The sequence below is a fragment of the Pteropus medius genome, unplaced genomic scaffold, assembly GCF_902729225.1.
Source record: "Pteropus medius unplaced genomic scaffold, Ma_sr-lr_union100, whole genome shotgun sequence".
NCBI classification, from domain to species: domain Eukaryota; kingdom Metazoa; phylum Chordata; class Mammalia; order Chiroptera; family Pteropodidae; genus Pteropus; species Pteropus medius.
In genome coordinates, this window is record NW_024344241.1 from 5,960,329 (window position 1) to 5,984,255 (window position 23,927).

At 40.1% G+C, this 23,927-nt stretch overlaps 1 protein-coding gene across 3 annotated transcripts; it reads right to left on the reverse strand.

Moving 5' to 3' along the window:
* Nucleotides 1–350: 350 nt before the first annotated feature.
* FAM50B (family with sequence similarity 50 member B) lies at nucleotides 351–23,186 on the reverse strand. 3 transcript variants are annotated; one of them, XM_039869430.1, is made up of 3 exons: nucleotides 22,869–23,186; nucleotides 21,819–22,047; nucleotides 351–1,430 (listed from the first exon to the last, which is right to left on the reverse strand). In XM_039869430.1, the coding sequence occupies exon 3, from the start codon at nucleotides 1,369–1,371 to the stop codon at nucleotides 361–363; it is 1,011 nt and encodes a 336-aa protein (XP_039725364.1). In that variant the 5' UTR covers nucleotides 1,372–1,430; nucleotides 21,819–22,047; nucleotides 22,869–23,186; the 3' UTR covers nucleotides 351–360. The 3 variants fall into 3 exon arrangements, with proteins under 3 accessions (XP_039725364.1, XP_039725363.1, XP_039725366.1); XM_039869429.1 differs by having other exon boundaries at nucleotides 21,819–22,289; XM_039869432.1 differs by lacking the exons at nucleotides 21,819–22,047; nucleotides 22,869–23,186 and adding exons at nucleotides 4,739–4,740; nucleotides 5,442–5,452.
* Nucleotides 23,187–23,927: the final 741 nt, after the last annotated feature.

The following is a 23,927-nucleotide window of genomic DNA, read 5'->3' on the forward strand; positions in this document are numbered from 1 at the left end:
GCCAGTTCTAATACTGTGACTTAAGTAGGAAATGTACCTCTTATTTTCATTTTTTGTCCCATACCATACCCAGTCATAGTTTCAATATAGTTCACCAGAGCCATATAATAAATCCACACAGTAACAATAATAATAATAATAATAATAATAATGTTAGCAATACCATAAACAAATTTGAATGAGAAACTTTGGTTTTTATTAAATTTCAGGGAGGAAATTAAGGTCACCAAATTAAACTGACAGTTACAGGACACATTTTCCCATGCTGTCACTGTCCTGGGGTGGACAGGAGAATACCAAAGGGACAGAAGGGCTGCGTGGGGTGGGGAGGGCAGTAGGCAGTGGGGCAAAGGGTGGGCGTCATCGGATTGTGTACTTGTCCCACTTCTTCTCCGGGTCGTAGGGCTCCCAGCGGCTGGCGGGGAAGATGTGCTTGTTCTTCTCGTACCAGCTTCTCAGCACCACCTTGCCGGCGTGTGACTCGTCCTTCTCCATGGTGGCGTCGCTCAGCAGCCGCACGTCGTCATGCACGTCGAAGTTGAAGAGTGGCCCGCTCTTGCCTCGGGCCTTGGTGACGATGAAGTCATAGAAGGTGTGGTAGTGGGGCAGGATCAGGTCCTCCTTGATGTACATGAGCTGTTCCACGCTGGCTGCCCGCAGCTCGCGGAAGTCCTTGCGCAGGCCCTGCAGGGCTTTCTTGAGGAATTGCTGCACGGTGCCGCCCTTGTGGATGCGCACCATGCGCCGGTGCCCTGAGCCGTCCCAGTAGCTGAACGTGACCTCCATCTCCTCGCGCTTCACCTGCTCGCGCTTAGCCTCCCATTCCTGCCGCAGCTCCTCCCGCAGCCGGTTTTCCTCCTCCTCTCGGTCGCGGTCAGGCAGAAAACTCGTGTCCACGTCCGGATTCTTCCCTAGGTTTCTTTTCCTCTTGCCCATCACCTTCGATAACTGGGACTGCTCCTCTGCTGCTGAGCCGTCGGTGCCCTCGTCACCCTCGTCGAGCGTGAAGGACAAGCTAGAGATCTGGCGCTTCTGCTTCTGCTTGCGCTCCCTGTCGCGCAGCGCTTCCAGCTGCTGTCTACGCGCCTCCAGCTGCTCCTTCTTGGCCAGCTGCCTCTCGTGCTCCCTCACCAGGGCCTCCTGCTTGGCCTTCATGTCGTTCAGGGTCACCAGACCCACCGTGCTTGACTTCAGCTCGGCCTCCACAGCGTCGTAATGGGCCGAGAATTTCTTGTCCACCTTCGACTTCATGATGGTCTCCTCGGCGATGCGCTGCTTCAGCACCGCCATCTGCTCCTTCTGCTTTTCCCGTTTCTTGATCAGGTGCATGGCCCGGCCGGCCTCGCGCATGGTGCCCTTGTACTGAGCCATGCCTGCAGCTCCGCACGCCCAAAGCCACGCCTGCGAGTTTTGTGGCTAACTTGTAGATTCTGCATCAATGACGAAAAACACAGGAGTTAGATGGGGACCAAAATAACATCTTGACTAATGGTATAGATCAGTGCGTTCTAAAAAACTTTCTGCAGGGATGGAAATGTCCCGTAGCTATGCTAGCTTGGATGTAGCCATGTGAGGCTATTGAGCGCTTGAAATGTGGTTAGTGCCATCAAGGCACTGATTTAATTTTATTTGAATTAACTTAAATTTGATTAGCTACAGATGACTCGTGGCTCTCATACTGGACAGGGCAAGGCTAAGTTTTGGGAGCTACACATGGAGAGGGTTGGTCGACAGAGCAAACTCTTACCTGTCCAGATACCCCTACCTTGTCAAGCACAGACATGCAAAAGTCAGAGCACCAAGAAAGTAGGCCTGCAGTGAACTCGGGCCTGAATTCCGGTGTGTTGACCACAGGAAAACAGAGTCTGTGAGCGAAATGCACCCCCCTACCCCACAACCACCAAGGCTGGCTCTATCTCCTCAATCAGATACATGGCTCCTCCAAGGGACACAGCAAGTGAGGGGAGAAGAGTCAGACAGAATCATCTTCCAGTACTTCCCTAGAGGATAGTAATGTTAGCGAAGTCTCCATTAATATGTTACCGAGGGGACAGGGCCATGTTAGTGCTGTCCCTATCACTTGTTTAAGAATCATTTCTGTAATGAATACTTGTTGAGTCCATCTTGAACCCAATGCCATAGTGTTTAGAAACAGTGTGGGCACAGCCCTGCTTGCTGTGGGAAACAAGGCATAGCGGGAACTGGAGCGGGCAGAGGAGATCTAAGTACAAAACTGCCTTTTTGGTGTTTCAGCCAAAGCAGAGTGAGGCATCCCCAACCATAATTGTATTGAACTCAGCTTGAGCCAACAGTCCATCTCATGCACTGCAGCTCTGTCATCATCTGGACCTTCATCCCGTGAGTGTCCAACCATCCCCCACCCTCCTAAACTTTTCCACAGTCCTCTGGAATGCAGCACCTCATTAGCATACTCTCCTAAATTCTCAGCCACCTCTCCAAACCTTCCCTTTGCCTTCTTGCCTAACAGTGGAACCTGGCTGTTCCCTGTGGAGATCATTTCTCCCTGCAGCTCCCTGAAGTAGAGGTGGTTTTCCTCTGATGTTTCACATCATCTCAAAGTCTAAAATCTAAACGTGTCATGAGTGTCTTTGCTCTTTCAAAAACATTTCTTCTATTTTCTATAAAACCCCTTTAAAGCTCATGTAGTTCCAGCACCACTGGCCATGTTGTTGCTGTCATCTCTGAAATTCCCTGTTCTCTTGAAACCTTGAGGATTAGCACCTGGCTCAGCTGCCTTCCTCCTCCGTCCTCATCCACACAATCCTGGATGTTGTCAGCATGACCTACCCAACACTTTGACCTCCTCACTTCTGATAATCTCTTCCCTTGCCACACCCTAGTCCTTATCACTAAATGCCCCATCTCCAAAATCTTAACTATCACTTCCTTTTCTTTCCGCTTACTTACCTAGTGCCCCAAACTCCAGCTGTCCTCTGATAGCTTGAGCTCTTGCATTCAAAAACCCCATCTCCTCTCTGTTATCATTACACCTTCATATGCTTACTCTCTCCTGACACATCAGAAATAGCACATATTCATAACTCTCATGCTCCTTTCCTTTCCCAGAAAAACCCGAATCCTGGTTAAATCCAGCCCCCGTCTTCTTCGTTCCTAAACCCAGGCTGCTGAAGGTCGCTGGAGAAAATGGCACAATTGGTTCTGTCTAATCTCACTATAAATTCATGACCTCAAACCTCCAAAAGATATTCAAAACTGCCTGCAAATTCTATTATACTGCCCCAGCAGCAAGTCTGTTGTCCTGCTCTTCAAGACAACTATTTCATAACTCCTTCTGTATCTCCTCACACCTCCAAGACGCTCCTGCCTCTCCCCAAACCAAGTTGGCTGGCAAATATTTGCCAGCACACAACTGAATAGAGTTCTTTCTTCTGATTCCAACACAGATATTCTTGGATAATAGAATCCTACATCCCCCTCCCAAACTTCATAGCATAAAAACTGCATTCAATCTAGTTAGAGCTCTTCTATATAGCAGTTTCCCCCAAATATGTGTTCTGTGAAAAGAGGGTTCTAAATTCAGAAAACTAATTCAGAAACTCTGAGTTAAAGAAAATTTAATAGATTCTTTACTGTGAGTCTTTAATATGCCTGTTTCCACTGTGACTCCTCAAGAAGGGTGTAGCATATTCTGTGTTTCCTAAAAGTTTTGGATTATTAAATGTTCTTTCCGCTACAGAGTCTCTTAACATTTCTTGAAACTGGCTTTGAAATAGATGCCCATCTTTTATGGAAACTACATGCCAAGAAGAAATATCATGGTGTTACCACTCACCAAACTGGCCAAAAAAAGAATCTAGTTTTTTTCTGGACTACTGCCCTTCATCTCTCATTTCTCATCACTCATCTTAATTCAGGAATTGTATATATTTTTTTTATTCACCTAAAACCTCCTCATAGGTGCTCTATCATCAGTATATCTTATTCTTGTCTATCTTCTATACAATATCTTCAGTAATCCTTATAAGAAATAAACCTGATAATGTTATTCTCCTACTGGAAAAGTCTCCAGCTCTCCCTTTTATAATCTAATTGGAATCCTTTGTTCTACAAGGTCTCTAATAATGAAACCCACACACTCATTTCCTGACACTTCACACTATGCAGCACCACGCTGAACTTTTTACTGTTCTTGAATAGAACATATTCTTTCAAAACTGTTACCTTTGAGTATAATTTTCCTAGAGAGTCCTGCTCTCCACTGTGCCAGCCCTCAAGATCAGCTCAAATGCCATCTCCTATAGAAAACCTCTACACCCTCCACTGCCTCTAATACCCATAGATACACAAAGTTACCAGTATCTTCTTCTCTCCAGGCTCCCCATATGATTATCTTTATTAGACATTACATAAATCAGATTGTTTTTTCAACTACATAACCCAACCAGCCACACTTTAACCCAATCAACTATAGTAGGTCCATATCTACTATACTTGCCCTTTCTCCAATCTAATGAGAAGGTGAATGTCAATTTAGTCCCTAAACTTCATCACCCTTCCTTTTATTATCTAGCATTCATCCCCTTAACTCAATCATGGCCTCGAAATACCATAGCCAGCCAGCCTCCAGAATTGAAACGGTTAGTCTGAAACTCTTCAAAAAGGTTGATAAGGAGAACAAATAGCAGAAGAAAGCAGACTTATTCTAAGAGTCTGAAAGCCCAATTTTAAGAATTTTTCCAAGTTCCAAAATGATAACCACTTGTGGCCTCGATTCTCAATGAAAAGTACCCTACCAAGATAAACTACTGCTTTAAACACTTTTAAATTTATAATAATAACAATAACAACAAAAGAGGGGAGGGAGCAGCAGTCTGCTCCAGTCAATCTGAAATGCTGATTAAATAGGAAAATTTTAATTTAAAGAAAATTGAACCTCCCCTAGGCTAAGTTACAAGGCAAAACAAATATGCAAACAAATAGCAGCAATTTTTAAGAGCCCACAAAACTCAAAAGCTACTGCTTTAACTGTTTTAACAGAAAAAAAATCAATTTTCATTGCAAACAAAAACAAATCAAAAAGAACACCTTTTGTCATCATTGGGTTTCACATTACCTACTACCAGTTAGAATTCTGATTAAAATTGATAATATTACAAGTGGTAGATATACTCTCCTCTTTAGTGTCAGCCTTAACAGGAGCAGCTGATGGTGGGCTAGTGTCTTTAAAGGGCCAGCCCTACCCAGTCAGCCCAGATTGGGTCTAGATTATGTCTGCTGATGGCATCATCACTGAAGGATCCCTCCAACAACCAACACTGTATTCTGAACTACTTGTCCAAGCAAAGCAACAAGTTACTCTCACGCCCAACCCAGTGCCCCGCGGCGGCAGCCTCACACACACACACACACACACACACACACACACACACCAGTGCATGACCTCTATAGAATTCTGTAACCAGATCAGAAGTACTTTATAGGACATTTTAAAATAAATGTAATGATGATTTTATTGCATGCTTTCTAATGGAGAGTGGTTAAAAGTGTTTTCAAACATTTTTAACCACCCTCCATTAGAAAGCATGCAATAAAATTAATATTTTGACATGCTTCAGGGTTGAGGGAAGAACCTTCATGTGTTCAGAGAGAGGAAAGTGCAAAATATATTACATGGAAAATGCAACCCATAATTTCCATATGTGTTCACTGGGGAAAAAAAATTAACAGGAGATGTCACGATTTCAAAATAGATTCTGTACCATAAATGTCTCTGAGTTCTGTGAGATCTGTTTTTCTCTAGTTTTTATCCAATACATAAGCATGGATTAAAAAAGTAGTACTAAAAAGATTATTTTTACAAACAAAACAAAACAAAACAAAACAAAACAAAACAAAACAAAAGCAAGCAGTTCCCAGTTTAATTACTGTTATTTTCTAGAGGCAACCACTTTAAATTATTTCAGATGTTCCTTCTCGTTATTTTTCAATAATTCTTATATTGCTATTTTATGACTAATCAATTTTACTTTATCTATTGGCTTCTTCTTATGGTGGATGAAGATTTAATTTCTCCCTACCGTAGACTAAAATGTCTGGCCAACTCAGGTGAAGAAGAAGGTATGGTTATTAGTATTTATGCCAGATAAGAAAAATGCAAGAAATTATATACCAATCTTAATTATAAATATAATGGCAAAAATCCCAAATAAAATATTAGCTAGTTGAATCTAGCAGCCTATCAATATACACATGTGAACTGATGAAGTAGGCTTTATTCAAAGATAATTCGACATGAAATCTCTACCTGTGTAATTTACCACATTAATAAATAACATCTCAATGCTTGCATGTGAAACTAAAAAAAAAATTAGCAAACTTGACCTAGAAAAGAAATTCTTTAAGTTGATAAAAGGTATTTTTTGAGAAAACTTTTTCAAATTTCATATGTAATAGTATATTTTATGTCCTTTACAGTTTTATCAAAAAATAGAAGTATGGGGAATTTTAGCTTGTACTTAAATGGCTACAGGCTGGGTGGAGGTAAACAGGGTCTCATGGGTACTTGGTAAGCGAAGGACAGATAGGAGAGGAAGCTTTGAATCTCTCTCAACAGATGTTCATATTTTTGTTTGAGATTGCAAAGCGTCACCTGAAACATAGCTTTTAGAAGTATAGCCAGAGACATGAGGGACATGACAGAAAACTGGGGTGAGAGAGAGGTGGCAAGGAGTTCATGCCCATAGAAAAAAAGTCCCATAGAAAAGTCAGAGAAAAAGAAAAAGTCAGAGGTCTGCCCAATAAATGAATCAGATTTTAAAAAATTGTCTGTAGCTTCTCTTTGTAATATGAATCTATGGTGGAGACAGGATGTTTTCCCTTTCGTTTTTGAAGTTGATTTCAGGGACTGCAGAAAACAAATGAGAGAGCACCACACAGATGCTTCCCTCTGTCACTGGCTTCAATTTACAGTCTCAATAGACACAGACTCCTTGGCACATGCTGAGACAGTTGCAACACAACTGGCAATCGGTGATGTCAATGGTCAGGATACCAGAGGTAGCCTGCCTTGGGGCTTCCTCATGCATCTTCTCAAGACTTGCACAGGTTGCAATTCTACCAAGAAATCCCAGTCTCAGACACACTGTTCATAAGATGTGATGGTTTGCAAGTATATAACATATAGCCATGCTTTCTTTGTTGCCAAAATTAATTAGCTGAGATCTTTGCTGAGCCAGCGGAATAATTGTCCTAAGGGTTAGAACTGGGTCTTGGTGTCTAATTGATAATGCAGCTTGTCCTACCTAGCAAGACTTACCATGAGTGATATAAAGAATGAAAAGATTCCAGTGGTAGATGAAATATAAGAGGTGAAAGCTTCTACACTTCCTGGCTTTCCAGGATTCTTATCAGACTGCTGTCCACAGGGACTACATCCAAGAGTTGATTACAAGTGAATGTTTTCAGAGGGTCTTCAGAAAATTTTGTGTTTTGCAGTGATGTATAATCCTCTGTACAGGGATTGCCAAGACCAAGGGCCAGGAATCTAATGGGCAAGACCAGATTGGCTGGATAAGGATGTATGACTTAAAATTACTGCTAGGTTATCTACCACTGTGTATTTTCATTTCTCCTGCTCTAGGGCCTGGCATATTATACAGACTCAATAAATTTTTGATGAATGAATGAATGCACAAAAGTCATTGATTATATGACATTGAGACAGTGTTGATATTAGAAATACCAGGGATTACAGTAAAAGTGTTCAGAGCTACATCTTTATTTTTAATTCTCTATTTAGAGTGAAGGTGTTTTTATAAACCCCTGAAACTCTGAATTGCTGCAGCTGGAAATGTGGCAGCCCAAGTGTAGAATGACAAAGTGGAAATCATGCCACAAGAGGAGGGCCGGGTTCTCTGAGGGCCCTACAATTTGTTACAGCCTCAGGGAAAGTCACATAACTTCTCTAAGCTTCAGTTTTGCCATCTGAAAAATTACAAACTGAATTGTCTCATCCTTTTGAGTTAAACAGGTCTAGGATTCACTCAAGAGAACTTTCTCGTAACTCATCTAAGTTGATTACAAGACGTGGATCATGGGAGCCTAAAACTTATTTGCATAATTCCTCTTTGCTCCTTGTTAGCTAGAACTCCAAACTCCAGTTCCTGAGAGTAGGGGTGGGGAGATGTCATCTAAGCCAAAAGCATTAGCTCATAGAATCATATCAGACTTTGGCTGGTTGTAGCAGGGCTGATGTATTATCAAGTTAGTCAAAGGCAAATCCAAATGGCTGGGAAGAGATTAGAATAGAAACTCCTGACTGGTGACAGAGGAGTTGGGGCAGCCTCTGGAATTCACAGCCAGAACCTTGCTTGTTCTGGCTACTTCTGGTACTTATCAAGCAATTCTTAACACTTTACGTAGGAGTTTACTCTAGGAGAGTGAATGTAAGAAAACAAATCACCTGGAGCTGGTTGTGAATTTTTTCCATTCCTAGTTTCCTGATTGGGGAAGTTCTATTTTCTTCTCTCATACTTCCCTGTGAACTTTTTCCCTATTACCTTGTCAGCCCTCCAATCACACTTTTTGAACTACTTTGAGATGGTGGAGTGTTTAGATTTCAAAGCTACCCCCTTTCTCCTTCCTTTCACTCTTCCAAAACATGACAGTCACTATCATCAGCCAGACACTTCATTTGCAGTCAGAAGCCAAGAACGAGAGGGATGCATTTCACTGTCAAAGTGGCCACAGATTATCCAACCCAAATTTCTCTCTGATTTGTGCTTATTTAATTATTTATTTTTAAGTATTTTATACTACATGAATTTTGTAAAAACTGTACATAAAATTTTCTCTATGCAGATCCTATGCCTAAGAGATAACCATTATTAATAGTTGACATTTACTTCCAGACTTTAAATATATACGTAAATATATATTTTAATATAAATGGGATCTTTCTGTACACTGTTTAATAACCTCAAACAATATATCATACTACTTTTCATGCTAACACTTAAAGGCCTACCAGATACTTTTTAATAGCCCCAACATATTTCAATATAGGAATATATCATATTTTAGCAATTTTCTATTATTTGAAATTTAAGTTGTTTCATTTTTTTTTTAACTCTATAATGATCATTCTTATACCTACATCTCTGTGAGAAAATATTTATAGTGCCTGGCATTTATTATATATTAGTTATTATAATTACTAGTAATCTTTTTAAACCTGATTGCCCTTCCCTTTTTTTGATCTTAAGTTTAGCATCTTACGTTCTTTACATTTCAAGATCAAATCTTTTATCTATTTTCCTATTGAGATTTCTTCTTTTCTTATTAATTTATAAGAACTCTTTATATATTAAGAATATCAACCTTTCTCTATCATATAAGCTCCAAATATTACCCCCTAGTTTGTTCTTTGCATTTTAACTTTGTTTATAGTTTTTTTTTGCTATCACATAGCAGTTTTTGTATTTTTAGATAGCCCAACCTGACAGTCTTTATTTTTATGACTTGTGAGTTTAATATGTATTTTAAAATGCATTCGGTTCTCTAGGTTTTCTTTAATTTTTAAAATGTATATATTTAATCTAGTTAGGATCTATTTCTGAACACACTGTAGGCAGTGATTTAATTTTTTTCCAAAAGGAGGTACTAAATTAAAATGAAAAGTTAGGAATTTTTATCAACCTATTCCATGGACCATAGGTATTCTTGCTAACTAGTAGTAATACAAATAATAAAAACTAATATTTTTTTAAAGAGATCTATATAGCACAAAGTTTCTATATATTATATCAGTTGGTAAAATTTCTGTTCCAGGTAAAAGAAAGCCTGACTCAAAATGGCTTAAATAGAAGATTTAATGACACACTTATTTGAAAAGACCAGAGGTCATGTGGGCATTGAATGAGGTTTGATTAAGAAGTTCAGTAATCTCACCGTCCCTTTTTTTCTGCTTAAGCCTAACATTCATTAGGGTCAAAAGAGGATGTCTAGCAATTTCCAGAAGTGTCATGCCGTCTCATTTATATCCAGAGCAAAGAGAAATTGTTCCTTCGATTACTTTCTCAGAAGAATGAAGGAGTTTCTTTCTCAGATATCATAACAAAATTTTCCTTGCTTGTTCCAATCATAGTGTTCAGGAAATGATAAATTATCTTTTTACACTTTTCAGTCAGAGCCCACCCTAGAGCCTACCCTAGAGGGTAGGGCAGAGGGGACATTGTGAAGCATTAGATGCATCAGGAAAAGGTGAATATCCATCCAAACAAAAACTGAGATTGCCTAAATAAGAGGAAGAGAGATGAAAGCCAAACACACTAATTAGCAAATGCCAAATTCTGGTCAAGATGGCAGAGTAGACAAATACTGTACTTGCCTCCTCTCGTGACCACATCAAAATTACAACCAAACTACAGAACAACCATCATTAAGAATCACTTAAAGTCTACCTAAACAGAAGTTATATAACTAAGGACATAGAGAAGAAGCCATGTTGAGACTGATAGAGGGGCGGAGATATGGAACAAGCTGGTTCCACATCCCTGTATGGGTTAAAAATCTGGAGGGATATCTCAGCTGCAGAGGTACCCCCTAAGGAGTGAGAGGTCCCAGCCCCACACAAAGGTCCCCAGCCTAGGGCTCCAGTGCTGGGAAGAGAAGTCTGCACAACTTTTGGATGTGAAAACCAGAGGAGATTGTGGCTGACTGAGATGGAGGACTGCTTAAGTCCCAGGTGTTGCTCTCAAAGGGCCTGCACATGCACTTACTCACTGACAAACTCACTTGCTCTGAGCTCCAGCACTGGGGCACAGCTCAAAGAGTGCCAGGGACATGTGGGGAGGACCTGAATTGTCTGGCTTCAGGGTGAGGGCTGGAGGGGGCACCTTTCTCCCAGACAGAAGTGTTAGCTGAATCCATTATTCCTTTGTTGAGCCCTCCTCCAACCCAGTGTTTAGACACAGATGGCCGCCATATCTCAGTCTTCATCAACCTGGGTAACACTGTTGTTCATCATATCCCAGGGATAACCTGAGACCCCACCCCATCCAACTGGCGGGCCCACCCAAGCTGTTTCCAGTGGCATTGCCATAAAAACAGCCTGTCTTGGCTCATGCTGTGGATTTTCCTGAAATCGCTCAAAGATTCTCAAGCCCCAAACAAGCAGCATCTGGTCTCAGCATGCCCTATACCTCTTGCTAAGCAGCCCCAAGCCTAGCACTAGTGGGAGCCAGCCTTGAATAACAGCTTAGCCTCAACCAGACACCTCCAAGGCTAGTACAAGTGGCAACCATTTGCAGATCACTATGTAGTTCATATCAATTGGTCCTGGGCAGGGCACAAGTAGCAGCTGACCTTGTCCTGCAACACAGCCCCTCCCAAAAGGATCCAGAACCAACACACCCAATGGCAGCTTCAAAACACAACAGAGCATCACCCAACCACCTTCATAAACCACACACCCAAAAGACAGATTGGGGAGGCACCAGACCCCTGCTAAAGTGAAACCTGCTCCATAGCGTCAGCCCCTGCACTGCAGCTCCTCCACTGTCATCATGGCCAGTCCTCAGAAACAGTCAACCTAAGGGTCAGCCTCTCTAACTGATGTGCTGACTGTAATTAAGGCTCAACTACAGCAGAAGGGCATACACAGCCCACAAAAGGGACATTCCTGAAACACCTGGCTCAGGTATCAGGGAGTTATGCCACAAGGCCCCACAGGAAACCTACTAAATAAAGCTACACTACTAAGACATAGCAGCTCTACCTAATACATGGAAACAAACACAGAGAGGCAGCCAAAATGTGGAGACAAAGAAACATGTCTCAAATGAAAGAATAGAACAAACCTCCAGAAAAACAACAAAATGGAGACAAACAATCTATTAGATACAGAGTTCAAACCACTGGTTATAAAAATGCTCAATGATCTTAGTGATGGATTCAACAAAGAGATAGAAAACACAAAAATGGAGAGAGAAAACAAAAAAGAGCGGTCAGAAATGAAGAATGCAATGACTGAAATGAAAAATACATTAGAGGGAATCGACAGTAGATTAGTTGAAGCAGAGGACTGAATCAGCAATTTAGAAGATAAGGTAGCAGGAAACACCCAATCAGAAGATCAACAAGAAAAAAGAATCCAAAAAATATAGGATAATTTCAGGGCCCCCTGGGACAACATTAAGCCTATAGACACTGGCATAATAGAAGTATCAGAAGGAGGAGAGAGAGAGAGCAAGAGATTGAGAAATTATTTGAAGAAACAATGACAGAAAATTTTCCTAACCTGGCAAATGAAGTAGATATATAAGCCCAAGAAGTGCAGAGAATCCCAAACAAGATGAATCCAAACAGGCTCACATCAAGACACATCATAATTAAAATATCAAAAGTTATTTAAAGACAAAGAGAGAATCTTAAAAGCAGCCAGAGAAAGGCAGTTAGTTACCTACAGGAAGCTTTCATAAGACTGTCAGCTGATTTCTAAAGAGAAACTTTGCAAGCCAGAAGGGATTGGCATGAAATATTCAAAGTGATGAAAAGTAAGCACCTACAGCCAAGATTATTCTACCCAGCAAAGCTATCATTTAGAATTACAGGAGGGGTAAAGATTTTTTTAGACAAAAAAAAGCCAAAAGAGTTCATTGCCACCAAGACAGTATTGCAAGAAATGTTAAAAGGAATTTTTTTAAGAAGAAGAAGCACTCACCGTGTGACCTTAGGCAAGTTACTTAACTCCTTTGTGTCATTTTCTCATCTCATCTATAAAATGTGTATAATAATAGTGCTGTGAGGTTCTGGTCAAGACAGCAGAGTAGGTAAACACTGTGCTTGTCTCCTCCCATGACTGCTTTAAAATTACAACTAAATTATAGAATAATCAACCTGGAGAACTACCTGAAGACTAGCTGAACATTATAACTAAGGACATAAAGAAGAGATCACATAGAGACTTATAGGTTGCGGGGAGACATGAACTGGGCTGGCCTTACCCCACCCTCTCGGTAGGAGGCTCTTTTAGCAGCAATCAACAAGCCTCTGTCTGTCTCCAGAGACTCTTTTGGTGGTGAACAACCACTCCCCAGCCAAGCTGAGGGTTCTGCAGGCCCAAGGTGGGCAGCAGCTAACTTCAGTGTTATCTGAGACTTTTGTGAGTGGTCACAGGCTCAGCACTGGCACCAAATCTGAACTGCAGTAACTTGGTGAACACCACTCACGCTTCCCTGCTGACTTCCTTGGACCCAGCCTCACCCAACTTGCATGTGACCTGAGGCTTTTTCAGCTGCTCTGCCTTACAAGCAGCCGGCAAGCAGCTTCAGGACTTGGAGTGCCCTAGGCCTTTCGCTAAGCTGCCCCAGCAAAGTGAGAATAGAGGGAACATACCTAATATAATAAGGCCATATATGACAAACCTACAGCTAACATCTTACTCAATGGGGAAAAGCTAAAAGCATTTTCCTTAAGATCAGGAACAAGACAAGGATGTCCACTTTCACCACTTCTATTCAACATAGTATTGGAAGTTCTAACTATAGCAGTGAGACAAGAAAGAGAAATAAAAGAAATCCAAATTTGAAAGGAAGAAGTAAAACTATCATTATTTGCAGATACTATATAGAGAAAACCCTAAAAATTTCACCAAAAAACTGTTAGAACTGATAAACAAATTCAGTAAAGAAGCAGGATACAACTGAATATTCAGAAGTCAGTTGCATTTTTATACACCAATAATAAACTATCAGAAAGTGATATTAAGAAAACCACCCCACTTACAATTGCAACAAACAATAAATACGTAGGAATAAATTTAACCAAAGAGGTAAAAGACCTATACTCAAAAAATTATAAGAAATTGAAGAAAGAAATGGAAGATGACAAATAAATGGGAGCATATACTATATTCATAGATAGAATTAACATTGTTAAAATGTCCATACTACCCAAAGCAATCTACAGATTCAATGCAATCCTGATCAAAATACCAATGGTATTTTTTGTAGAACTAGGACAAATAATCTAAAAATGTATATGGAATCATGAAAGATCCCGAATTGCCATGGTAATCTTGAAAAAGAACAAAGTTGGAGGTATCATACTAGCTGATATCAAAATAACAAGGCTATAGTAATCAAAACTGCTTGGTACTAACATAAAAACAGAAACATAGGTCAATGGAATGGAATAGAGAGCCCAGAAATAAACTGACACCTGTTTGGCCAATCAACCTATGGCAAAGGAGGCAAGACTATATAATGGGCTAATGTCAGTCTCTTCAATAAATGATGTTGAAAAAACTGGCCAGATATATGCAAAAAAAAAAAGAAGAAGAAGAAGAAGAAAAGAAACTGGACCACCTTTTTCCATCACATATAAGAATAAACTCAAAATGGATTAAAGACTTAAATGTAAGGCCCAAAACCATTAAACTAGAAGAAAACATAGGTATTAAATCTCCTGACATTGCTCTTAGTACTATTTTTCTGATATATTTTTTGGGCAAGGAAAACAAATGAAAAAAATAAACATATGGGACTACATCAAACCAAAAAGTTATTGCACAACAAAAGAAACCATCAACAAAATGAAAGACAACCTATTGAATGGGAGAAGGTATTTGCCAATGATACATCTGATAAGGAGTGAATATCCAAAACTTATAAAGAAGTCATACAACTCAACACCAAAAAGCAAGCAATCCAATTAAAAAATGGGCAAGGGACCGGAATAGGCATTTCTCCAAGGAGGACATACAGATGTCCCATTGACATACGTAAAGATCCTCAACATCACTAATCATCAGAGAAATTCAAATTAAAACCACAATGAGATATCACCTCACACCTGTAAGAATGACCATCATCAATAAATCAACAAATAACAAGCGTTAGTGAGGATGTGGAGTAAAGGGAACTCTCGTGAACTGTTGGTGGGAATGCAGATGGTACAGCCACCAGGGAAAATAGTTTGGAGGTTCCTCAAAAAATTAAAAATAGAACCACCTTATGACCTAGCAACTGCACTTCCAGGTGTTTATCTGAAGAAAACCAAAACACTAATTCAAAAGACATACACAATCCTATGTCCACTGCAGCGCTGTTTACAATAGCCAATATATGGAAGTAACCCGGTGCCCGACAATAGGCAGAGGGATAAAGAAGAGGAGATACATATATACAATGGAATATTACTCAGCCATAAAGAATAAAATATTACCATTTAGAATGACACGGATGCAGCCAGAAGGTATTATGCTAAAATAAGTCAGAAGAGAAAGACAAATGTCATATGATCTCACTTGTATGCAGATATAAAGAACAAAATAAACAAACAAACAAATGAAAACTGACTTAAATACAAAGAACAAACCAATGATTGCCAGATGGAAGGTGGCTTGGGGAGCTGGGTGAAAAATAGGACAGGATTAAGAAGTACAAATTGGTAGTTACAAAATAGTCATGGGAATGTGAAGTACAGCATAGGGAATACGGTCAATATTAATGTAATAATTATCTATTGTGTCAGATGGGTACTAAATTTATTTGAGTGATCACTTCAGAAGTTATAGAAATGTCTAACCATTATTCTGTATTCCTAAAACTAATATAAAATAATATTGAAAAATTGAAAGAAAAAAAAATTAGCAAACGCCCAGTACGCATACATTGTCCTGTTGATACTTATATAAACACTGTGAGTTTGGGAGTTGCTAACTTCCCTATTTTCTAGATGGGTATACTAAAGATTAAAAGAATTATATGATTTGCCTTGATCCCTGACCTAGTAGATAATTCTAAATTCTCTACTTTTCCCATACTGTAAATTACTTCCCTACAGGCTTAAAACAACTGCTTAGTATGTATATAGGACTGTATCAGTTCTACAGACTCATTTTCAAAAGTTATAAGGTCAAAAGGAGATATTAGATATTGGCCATATTGATACTCCTAATGGCGGAAGAACATTATGTGAGGTTTCGTTATGGTGGCTTCAAAAGAACTGAAGTGAAAATCCTGTCCTAGCTTAGCCTGGGTTTCTCCAAAGAAGAATATGGTACAAAGGCTTCTGTATGGTGATTTATTTGGGAATTTTGTCACAGAGTGCAGGAGAGAGTGTGAGGACGAGGTGGGAGGCTGAGGAAGAAAGCCAATACAATCAAGGCAGCCATCCTTATAGACTAACCCCACGAGTACTTTTGGAAGCTTTACAAAATGTATCACTATGGGTTGGAGAGAAAAGGGGAAGCGTTTACCTAGAGTACACATCCTCCGTGGTCTATGATTGCTTCATAAGATGTTAACAACACAGCATTTCTTAGTGAGTGCCCAGTGGGTTTATTGCACATCCCAGCCAGCCACTGAATCAGAGAAAAAGAACTCAAAGGGTGCTCCAGCATGCAGCTAGATGAATAGAACTGCTCACTGCAACCATGGCTGGAAGGAGATGGGACCAGAGGATTTTGAGAGGGCACTAGAGGTTTTCAATACATGATTCAGTATAAGCTAAGAAGGGAGTCGTACACAAACAAGCCTAAATTTCTATTACACTAGTTAGCATTTGATAAGTTCATGCCTGGATTATGACAACCATTTCCTAAAAAGTTCTTCCTAGTTTTTCCTCATTCAACTACTGCAGTAATCTGACTAAAATAAAAATTTTCATTTGGTCAGAAAGATTTTACAGAAAGATTCATTACTCCCTACTACTTGCAGGATTATGTACAAATTCCTTTGCTTGATATTCAATATTCTTCATAATTGGTTTTACTGTAATTAAACATCTGTACCCCCATAACTGCCCCAGCTGGACTCAAGCAGTCTAATTTCCTTACCTTTTGATAAATGAGCCAAGATTATTCCTTTTCTGTTTCTTTGCTAATATTATTCCCTCTAACCAACAGAAATAATATGCAAAATACTTACCAACTGCTCTGGTAGGCACTGACCAATCAGCATCGAGAATGAGCCAATCAGAACTGATGATAAGTGTAACTGACAAAATGGGTTGACCAGCTGACTCAGCTTAGCACTTAGCTTCCATTCTCCTACCTGCTGAAATCCCATCTCTACATCATCTTCCATGAAGTTTTCCTAGGCTGCTCTTGCTTATGCTGGTCTTTTCTTCTTTGCGATTAATTGCTACTTTGTATCCTGAATGTTCTTAAACATGTTCATATGATTATGTAAGTCAAAAATGCCTGCTTTTTTGTGGCAGCATATTCTCTATTGCCTCTTTATGTGATAAAAATTTCATGATATTTTCTACAAAGAGAATAGAAAGATATAATTCAGTCTCTCCTATAACATGGTTGATCAAAAATAATTTTTTATTATTGATGTTTTAGAAAGGCTTCAGCTTCAAAAATTTATGACCGATAATACAGTTTTTAGGCAGTTTTTAGGAAAGCCTCTATTAACTTTTTTTTCATGGATGAGCTATCAAATTTCAGGAAATTTCAAGTTTCCTTGGAATATTCTTTGAATTGACTTTATATATCATATTCCTAGAAGCTGTTCCAACACCAGGGTGGCCAATATCTGTGTGATATTTTCAAACCATGGCCTCCAAATTTTTTGACACTCTTCCCATTGAGAGATGGGATCTATGTCTCTTCCCGCTGAATCTCGGTGTATTTGTATCTTGGTTGTAACCAACAGAAAACTAGATCAGAAAAAGCAGAACAACTACTGCTTTGTTCTCTGAGAGTCTTGCCTTTGGAGGCCTGATCCATCAGGTAAGAAGTCTATTTCCTCTATAACTGCCATCCTTTGAGAAACCCTGGACCACGTTTAGGTTTTACAGTCCACAGCCCAGCTGACAGCCAGTACCAGCCACCAGATGTGATTCTGGCCCCCAGCTATAGAGTCACCATATCATGGAGTCTTCTCAGCTGAGGCCCCAGACATTGTGGAGCAGAGACAAGGTGTGCCTTGTCTGAATTTCTCCTCTTCTGAATCCGTGAGCATAATAAGATGGTGGTTTTATGTTACTAAGTTTTATAGCACTACTAAGTTATGTCACTAAGTTACACAGCAGTGGTGACCAAAACAACTACGGACAAAAGTAACTGCAACCCAGGTACACTCCTAATAATGTGAGGTCCCAGGCTTGAGTACAAACTGAGGTCTATATACCACATGTCTAAATATTTAAAGGTTTTGTAAGTTAACTATTATAAATCATGCTAATAAACTATTAAATAAATATGTCTCCCTTCCTTCAACAATATGCCTTCATAATGACTGGGAAGGCCAAGTTTGGATTTAGAATTCCCAAAGAATTTCAGGCCCTCCCCTTTTTTTACCCACCCCAGGCTCCATTCAGGACCTTGGGGGGCCTCATATATATGCATGCCTGTGTTGCACCCATACTCCTCATGGCTATTCTTGGGCCTACAAGTATACACCCAGCAGCGGAGTTTATCATTCACAAGAGGGTAGATTCAGGTGAAAGGCCCAAGCAGGCCCCAGGTCTTGGTAGGAAATGGCAGTATCCTAAGTATGGTATAGAACCTGGGTCTTGGGCCCTGGGGTGGGTTCAACAACTTGGTCGGTCACCCTATGCCAGTCACTGGTCAGAGTCAGGGCAGACTTACTGTGGCCCTAAGGCATTATGTGTGCTAACCACAAAAAGAAATTCTTCTCAACTCAAGCTAAATGTATCTTCAACTCAACTTCCCCTTTGCATTTCTCAAGAACATTCTTGGCCAGTTCAGTGCCACCGAGATGAGGGAAAGTGTGACTGAGGGGAAGTCAGAATGGAAAGAGAGAGCAGTCCTAGTCAATTGTGGTTGAATTTTCTTACTCTGGAAAACACTACAGCAATAGATAGCCCCAGAGAAGGGACCCAGGCAAGTAGGGGGCCAAGGAGCTACGGCTTTATTGGCTTCATGGAAATCCACCTCTATTTCCATTTCTTGATTCATTTCTCCCCTCTTAATTAACACCCAGGGGAAAGCAAGATGTTCATGAGATGAGGCCTTTGTGATCCAGGAAAGAGTTTCAGCTGGAGCAGAGGTCAAAGTTAATGACTCATAGGCTCCATGTGAACTGCAAATGTGATTTTATTTGGTCTGGGCGGTGTTTAAAAAAAATTTTTTTTTCTGAATAAGTGGCTAGCATTTAAAAGCCGAGAGATTTCGCATTAAAATCTATATCTCTTGCTTGTCATGGTAATTAGAAAGATTTGAAAAATTATGCCTGCATTCCCACAGGGCAACAAGTGGCTACTCTTTAGATAGGACACCACAAGCTCTCTAAGTCTCCATGGCCTCTCCAGTCCTCAGACTCATCTAATTTCTGGGGGTTAGAGCAACAAGACACAGACACAGATACCTGCAGAACATCACAGGGAATGCTGACTGACGGTGCCTACACAGATGACAAAGAGCTTCCTATTGTTGAATCAGTGACTGGAAAAATGAAAGGCTATAGAGAATTTTTAGTAAACAAATGCCAGGAGAACAAAGAGTGAAGCAATGAGCTTATCTGCTTAGGATCTTCTTTAAAGAGTAAATCTAGTAAAGCTTTCTTCTTCTATTACTTATTTTATATTAATATGTTGACTATGTGCTACTAATAATAGACTGTAATTTGACTGGATCTTTAAAGAGAAAGAAGCTCGGAAAACTTCTCAAGAAAGTGGATAAATGAGAAAGAAAAGGCAAAACTGCAGACCCACGAGTGAGTTACTTCAGCTTTATCATTAAACCCAAGTTTATTATGACCTTTTTTTTTTTTTAAATTTTAACCATAGGAATTTGGAAAGTCACCTGCCTATCTTATGTAGATCTTTAAAAAATAAACACATCAGTATGGTAGTTCCCTAAAAACTCAAACACAGAATTACCATATTACCTAGCAACTCCACTTCTAGGTATATACTCAAAAGAACTGAAAACAGAGTCTTAAAAAGATGTGTGTATACCCATGTTCATAGAAGCATTATTCACAATAGGTAAAATGTGGAAGCAATCTAAGTGTGTATCAATAAATAAATGAATAAACAAAATGTGGTATATCTATGAAACAAAACATTATTCAGCCTTTAAAATGACGGAAATTATGACATATGCCAAAACATAGATGAACCTTGAGGACGTTATCCTGAGTAAAGTAAGTCAGTCACAAAAAGATAAATACTGGATGATTCCACTTATATGAGGTACCTAGAGTAGTCAAATTCATAGAGACAGAAAGTAGAGTGGTGGTTGCCAGAGCTGGGGGAAGGGGAATGGGGATTTAGTGTTTAATGGATACAAAGTTTCAGTTTTACAAAATGAAAAGGTTCTGGAGATGGGTGGTGATGATGGTTGCACAACAATGTCAATGTAGTTAATGCCACAGAACTGTAAATTTAAAAAGTTAGATGATAAATTTAATGTTACGTGTATTTAGACACAAAAGATAAACACAAAAGATACACTTGGGATCTGTATCTTTTCATTTACATCAAAATTAAATTCAACTTGCTTTCCTCAAGAGGATGTAGAACAGTTGTCAGTGAGGTGGATGAAATGGGGGAATGAAACACAGAGTTCATGTGGCTAATTGGCCAGTGAGGGGGTCTCGTAGTCCCTTGATTAAAATAAGCTACTGTCTGACCTCTACAGGCCTCCTGGACAATAAACACCTCCTCCTCTAAGACATGTGCTGGGAGAATCAGAATTAAATTATCACAATTTTTTTCAGAATAACTATTTTCCAAAGAAGATGCAGGACAGCCAATTAAATATAGACAAGCCTGGCCTAACCAATATTTTTAGAAAATAATTGGCATTACCTGGTCAAAGTAACATTATGGCCCAAGAGGACCAGTGTGAGAGATTATAACTAGGAATGAAAGATCTTGTTTGCTTTTCACATGCAACACTGCAGTTGCAGAGGTCCATTCTGGAACCAGCCAGAGACTCAGATCTAAGCCTGGGACACAGAGGCTCCTGGAGTGTTAAATAGAAATATTATTTGCATACATGCATATTTACATTGTATATGTACTAAGTTGTATATTTCCACACCACATCACTGTGGCTCTAGTGAACAAATGTCAAATCTCATTGTACCAAATATTATTGTATTAAAATGTACACGGAATTTCTGAAATATGCACATACATTTTAAAAACTAGTATTCTTATTTATAATATTATACTCGTATTACATGGCACATATACACCCACAAGTATTCAGAATCCTCACCATTAACCCAGGCTCTGACATTTGCTAGCCATGTGACCTTAGCAAGATACTTTCTAGTGCCTCAATTTCCTCATCTGTAAAATGGCAACAACAATTGTATTTATCTCGTAGATTTGTGAATCTGAAATGAGCCATGCAAGTAAAACCTTTAGGGCTGGTCCTGACACATATCAAGTGTTCAACAAATTTAGTATTATGTGTTTGTGAGCTGGTAAGCCTACTTTCCAGGTAGCTAAGTATCTGGATAACTCCTGCCTCTGATTCACTTTAGACCTTCCTCATATTTACAGATCGTTGATATTTTAGTTTCAAACTCATGTATCTAAATTCTTTGTTAGACTTTCTCTTTCCTGGCAACACTTTTACCCAAGGTCAGGGATACTGAGATGCAAAGAGAAAGGCACAGGGGAGAAATGTTGCCAGGGAGAATTACTAAACATGATCGCAGATTGCATCTGTGTTTGTAAACGTCTTAAACCCTCAGCTGGGGTTACTTCATGAAAGCTCTCTGTATAATGCACATGTTCTGTGAGTGTCAAGAGTGGACACGCACAAGGGCCCCACTGCCACCTTGGCTGGGACCTCACCCGCCTCTGGCACAGTTAGCATTCAGCTTTTCAGATGAACTCACCACTGTCTGACCCAAGGAGCAGAGTGCTTGGCCAGAAAACTCCAAATTAAGCCAGATGGTGTGCTTCCTTTCAAGACAGGAGAACATGTGTTCCAGTTTTGCAAGGAAAAAGCAACTTGGGACTTCATGTTTTCATTACACTTGGCTCTCACTTCCTATAAGTCCAAACGTTTGTAGAACAGGGAAATGAGCTTGGAGTCAAATGATAAAGCCGATATGATTCATGAACCTGTCAGGAGGGAAGAAACAGGAAACCAAGGGGCTGGCTGCTGGGGCCATGACATCATCACTCTGGCATTCTGTCTTGGTCCTGGAAAAATGCAGTTTGCACCGCCTTGAGGATTTTAAGACACAGGAGACAGAAGCTATTTGATTGCTTGGCCAGCTCCTGAGTGCAATGAACTTGAAAGTTTTATCCACGAGAGTGAGTAAAGGGTGAAATGTCGGTATGTAGACTGTTGCCAAGAATTGCTAGGAGAAATGGAAGAAGAAACAAAACCCTTCATTTAAAACTCCAGTGGAAAAACACTTCTTAAAAACAAACATTGAGAAGCACAATGTGCTTTTATTGTGCCCGAAATTTTTTTAAACGGGCTTTGGAAAAATATTCTCTTGATGTTTATAAAGTTCTTGCTTAATAAAGGGCTACTCCAGGGCAATTGAGAATTTGGCCTCATGGCCTGGGAACTAGAGACTCCTAGACTTATTTCTTAGTGAAGAGGGAAAGCAGGGGTATGGGGGTGCTGATGAAGGAAGAGAGGAGGAAAATGGCTGATGTGAGGCTTCACCCTCTGACTAGGAGGGGACGGCGTTTATCTCCTTTCACAGAGGAAGAACAAGGTTTACAGGGGTTCATGCCTTGCCCAAAGTTAGACAACTAGTAAAAGCTGAATTGAAGCCCAGACATATTGCTATGCACACAAATCTGGGAGATAGACAGAGGAAATCTTGCTTTTCTTTCTTCGCAAGCTAATGACGCCCAACAGCATTCATATCAGCACATAAAGAGGTCTGTCAGAGTGGACAGTGAAGCTGCTTGGTAATACTTACCGGGATGCATAGCAGGGGTGTGAAAATTACAGCCTGTAGGCTAATGTGGCCCGCTGTTGGCTTTTGTAAATGCTGGTCCACTAGAACACAGGCACGCCATTCGGTGACCTATGTCTGAAACTGCTTTCCTGCTGTAGGCTGAGTTGAGCGCTTACAACAGAGACTTCAGGGCCCACAAAGGTAAAAGTATTTACCATCTGGTCCTTTACAGAAAAAGTTTACTGAACCCTGGTCTAAAGCAAGAGAGCTGCCAGGGGAGGAAAGTCCCCTCTCACCTCAGTGCCCCCTTCACAGAACCAGGCAGCAAGAGCCTTCCACCCTCCCACAGTGTGGCCACCCTGCCAGCTCCTCCCCTTGGCAGAACATAACATCTGACTGATGGCAGTGACAAGGGAAGTCTGGCTAAATAATGCATCGGCAGGCCTGCCTCTGTTCTCAGTTTTCCTGCAGCCTTTGCTGGGCCATGCAGCCAGGCTGGATTTTAGCTTGGACCCATAGGACCACACTGTTATGCAGGTCCCACATCCCTTGCATGTGAGCTCTGTGAGAGACAGGTAAGGTGAACCCATTCATGCATTCCTGATACATACCATATAATAGGGACTCAATAAATTTGATTTTAATTTATAAATAAGTGTGTAATGGATTACTTTTTTTAAATGAATAAATGAGCAAGTGCCTTAGTCCCAACTGTTGAGACCCTTATTCCAGGCAGAGCATCCAGAACCTCAGTTTAGCAAGACTAGACCGAGACATGAGGGTTTCTGGGTAGTTACAAATTTAGCACCACTTCAAGCCAATATCCTTTTAATATTTATTCCACATTTATTTTGAGAAAAACAGATTTTCTATTGGTAAAAATTGTATATATCTTTCTTTCCATCTAGGGATTTATTAGATACATTGACTATAATGTAGCATATAAACTTAACTGTATTTGGACTTGCCTTTCCTTTTAGTGTTTTCATGACATGTGACTGGATTACAATTAGTCATTCACAGACTCGAAGAATCAAAATAACACAGTCTTATTCGAAATTTAAAAATTATTTTTCCTGG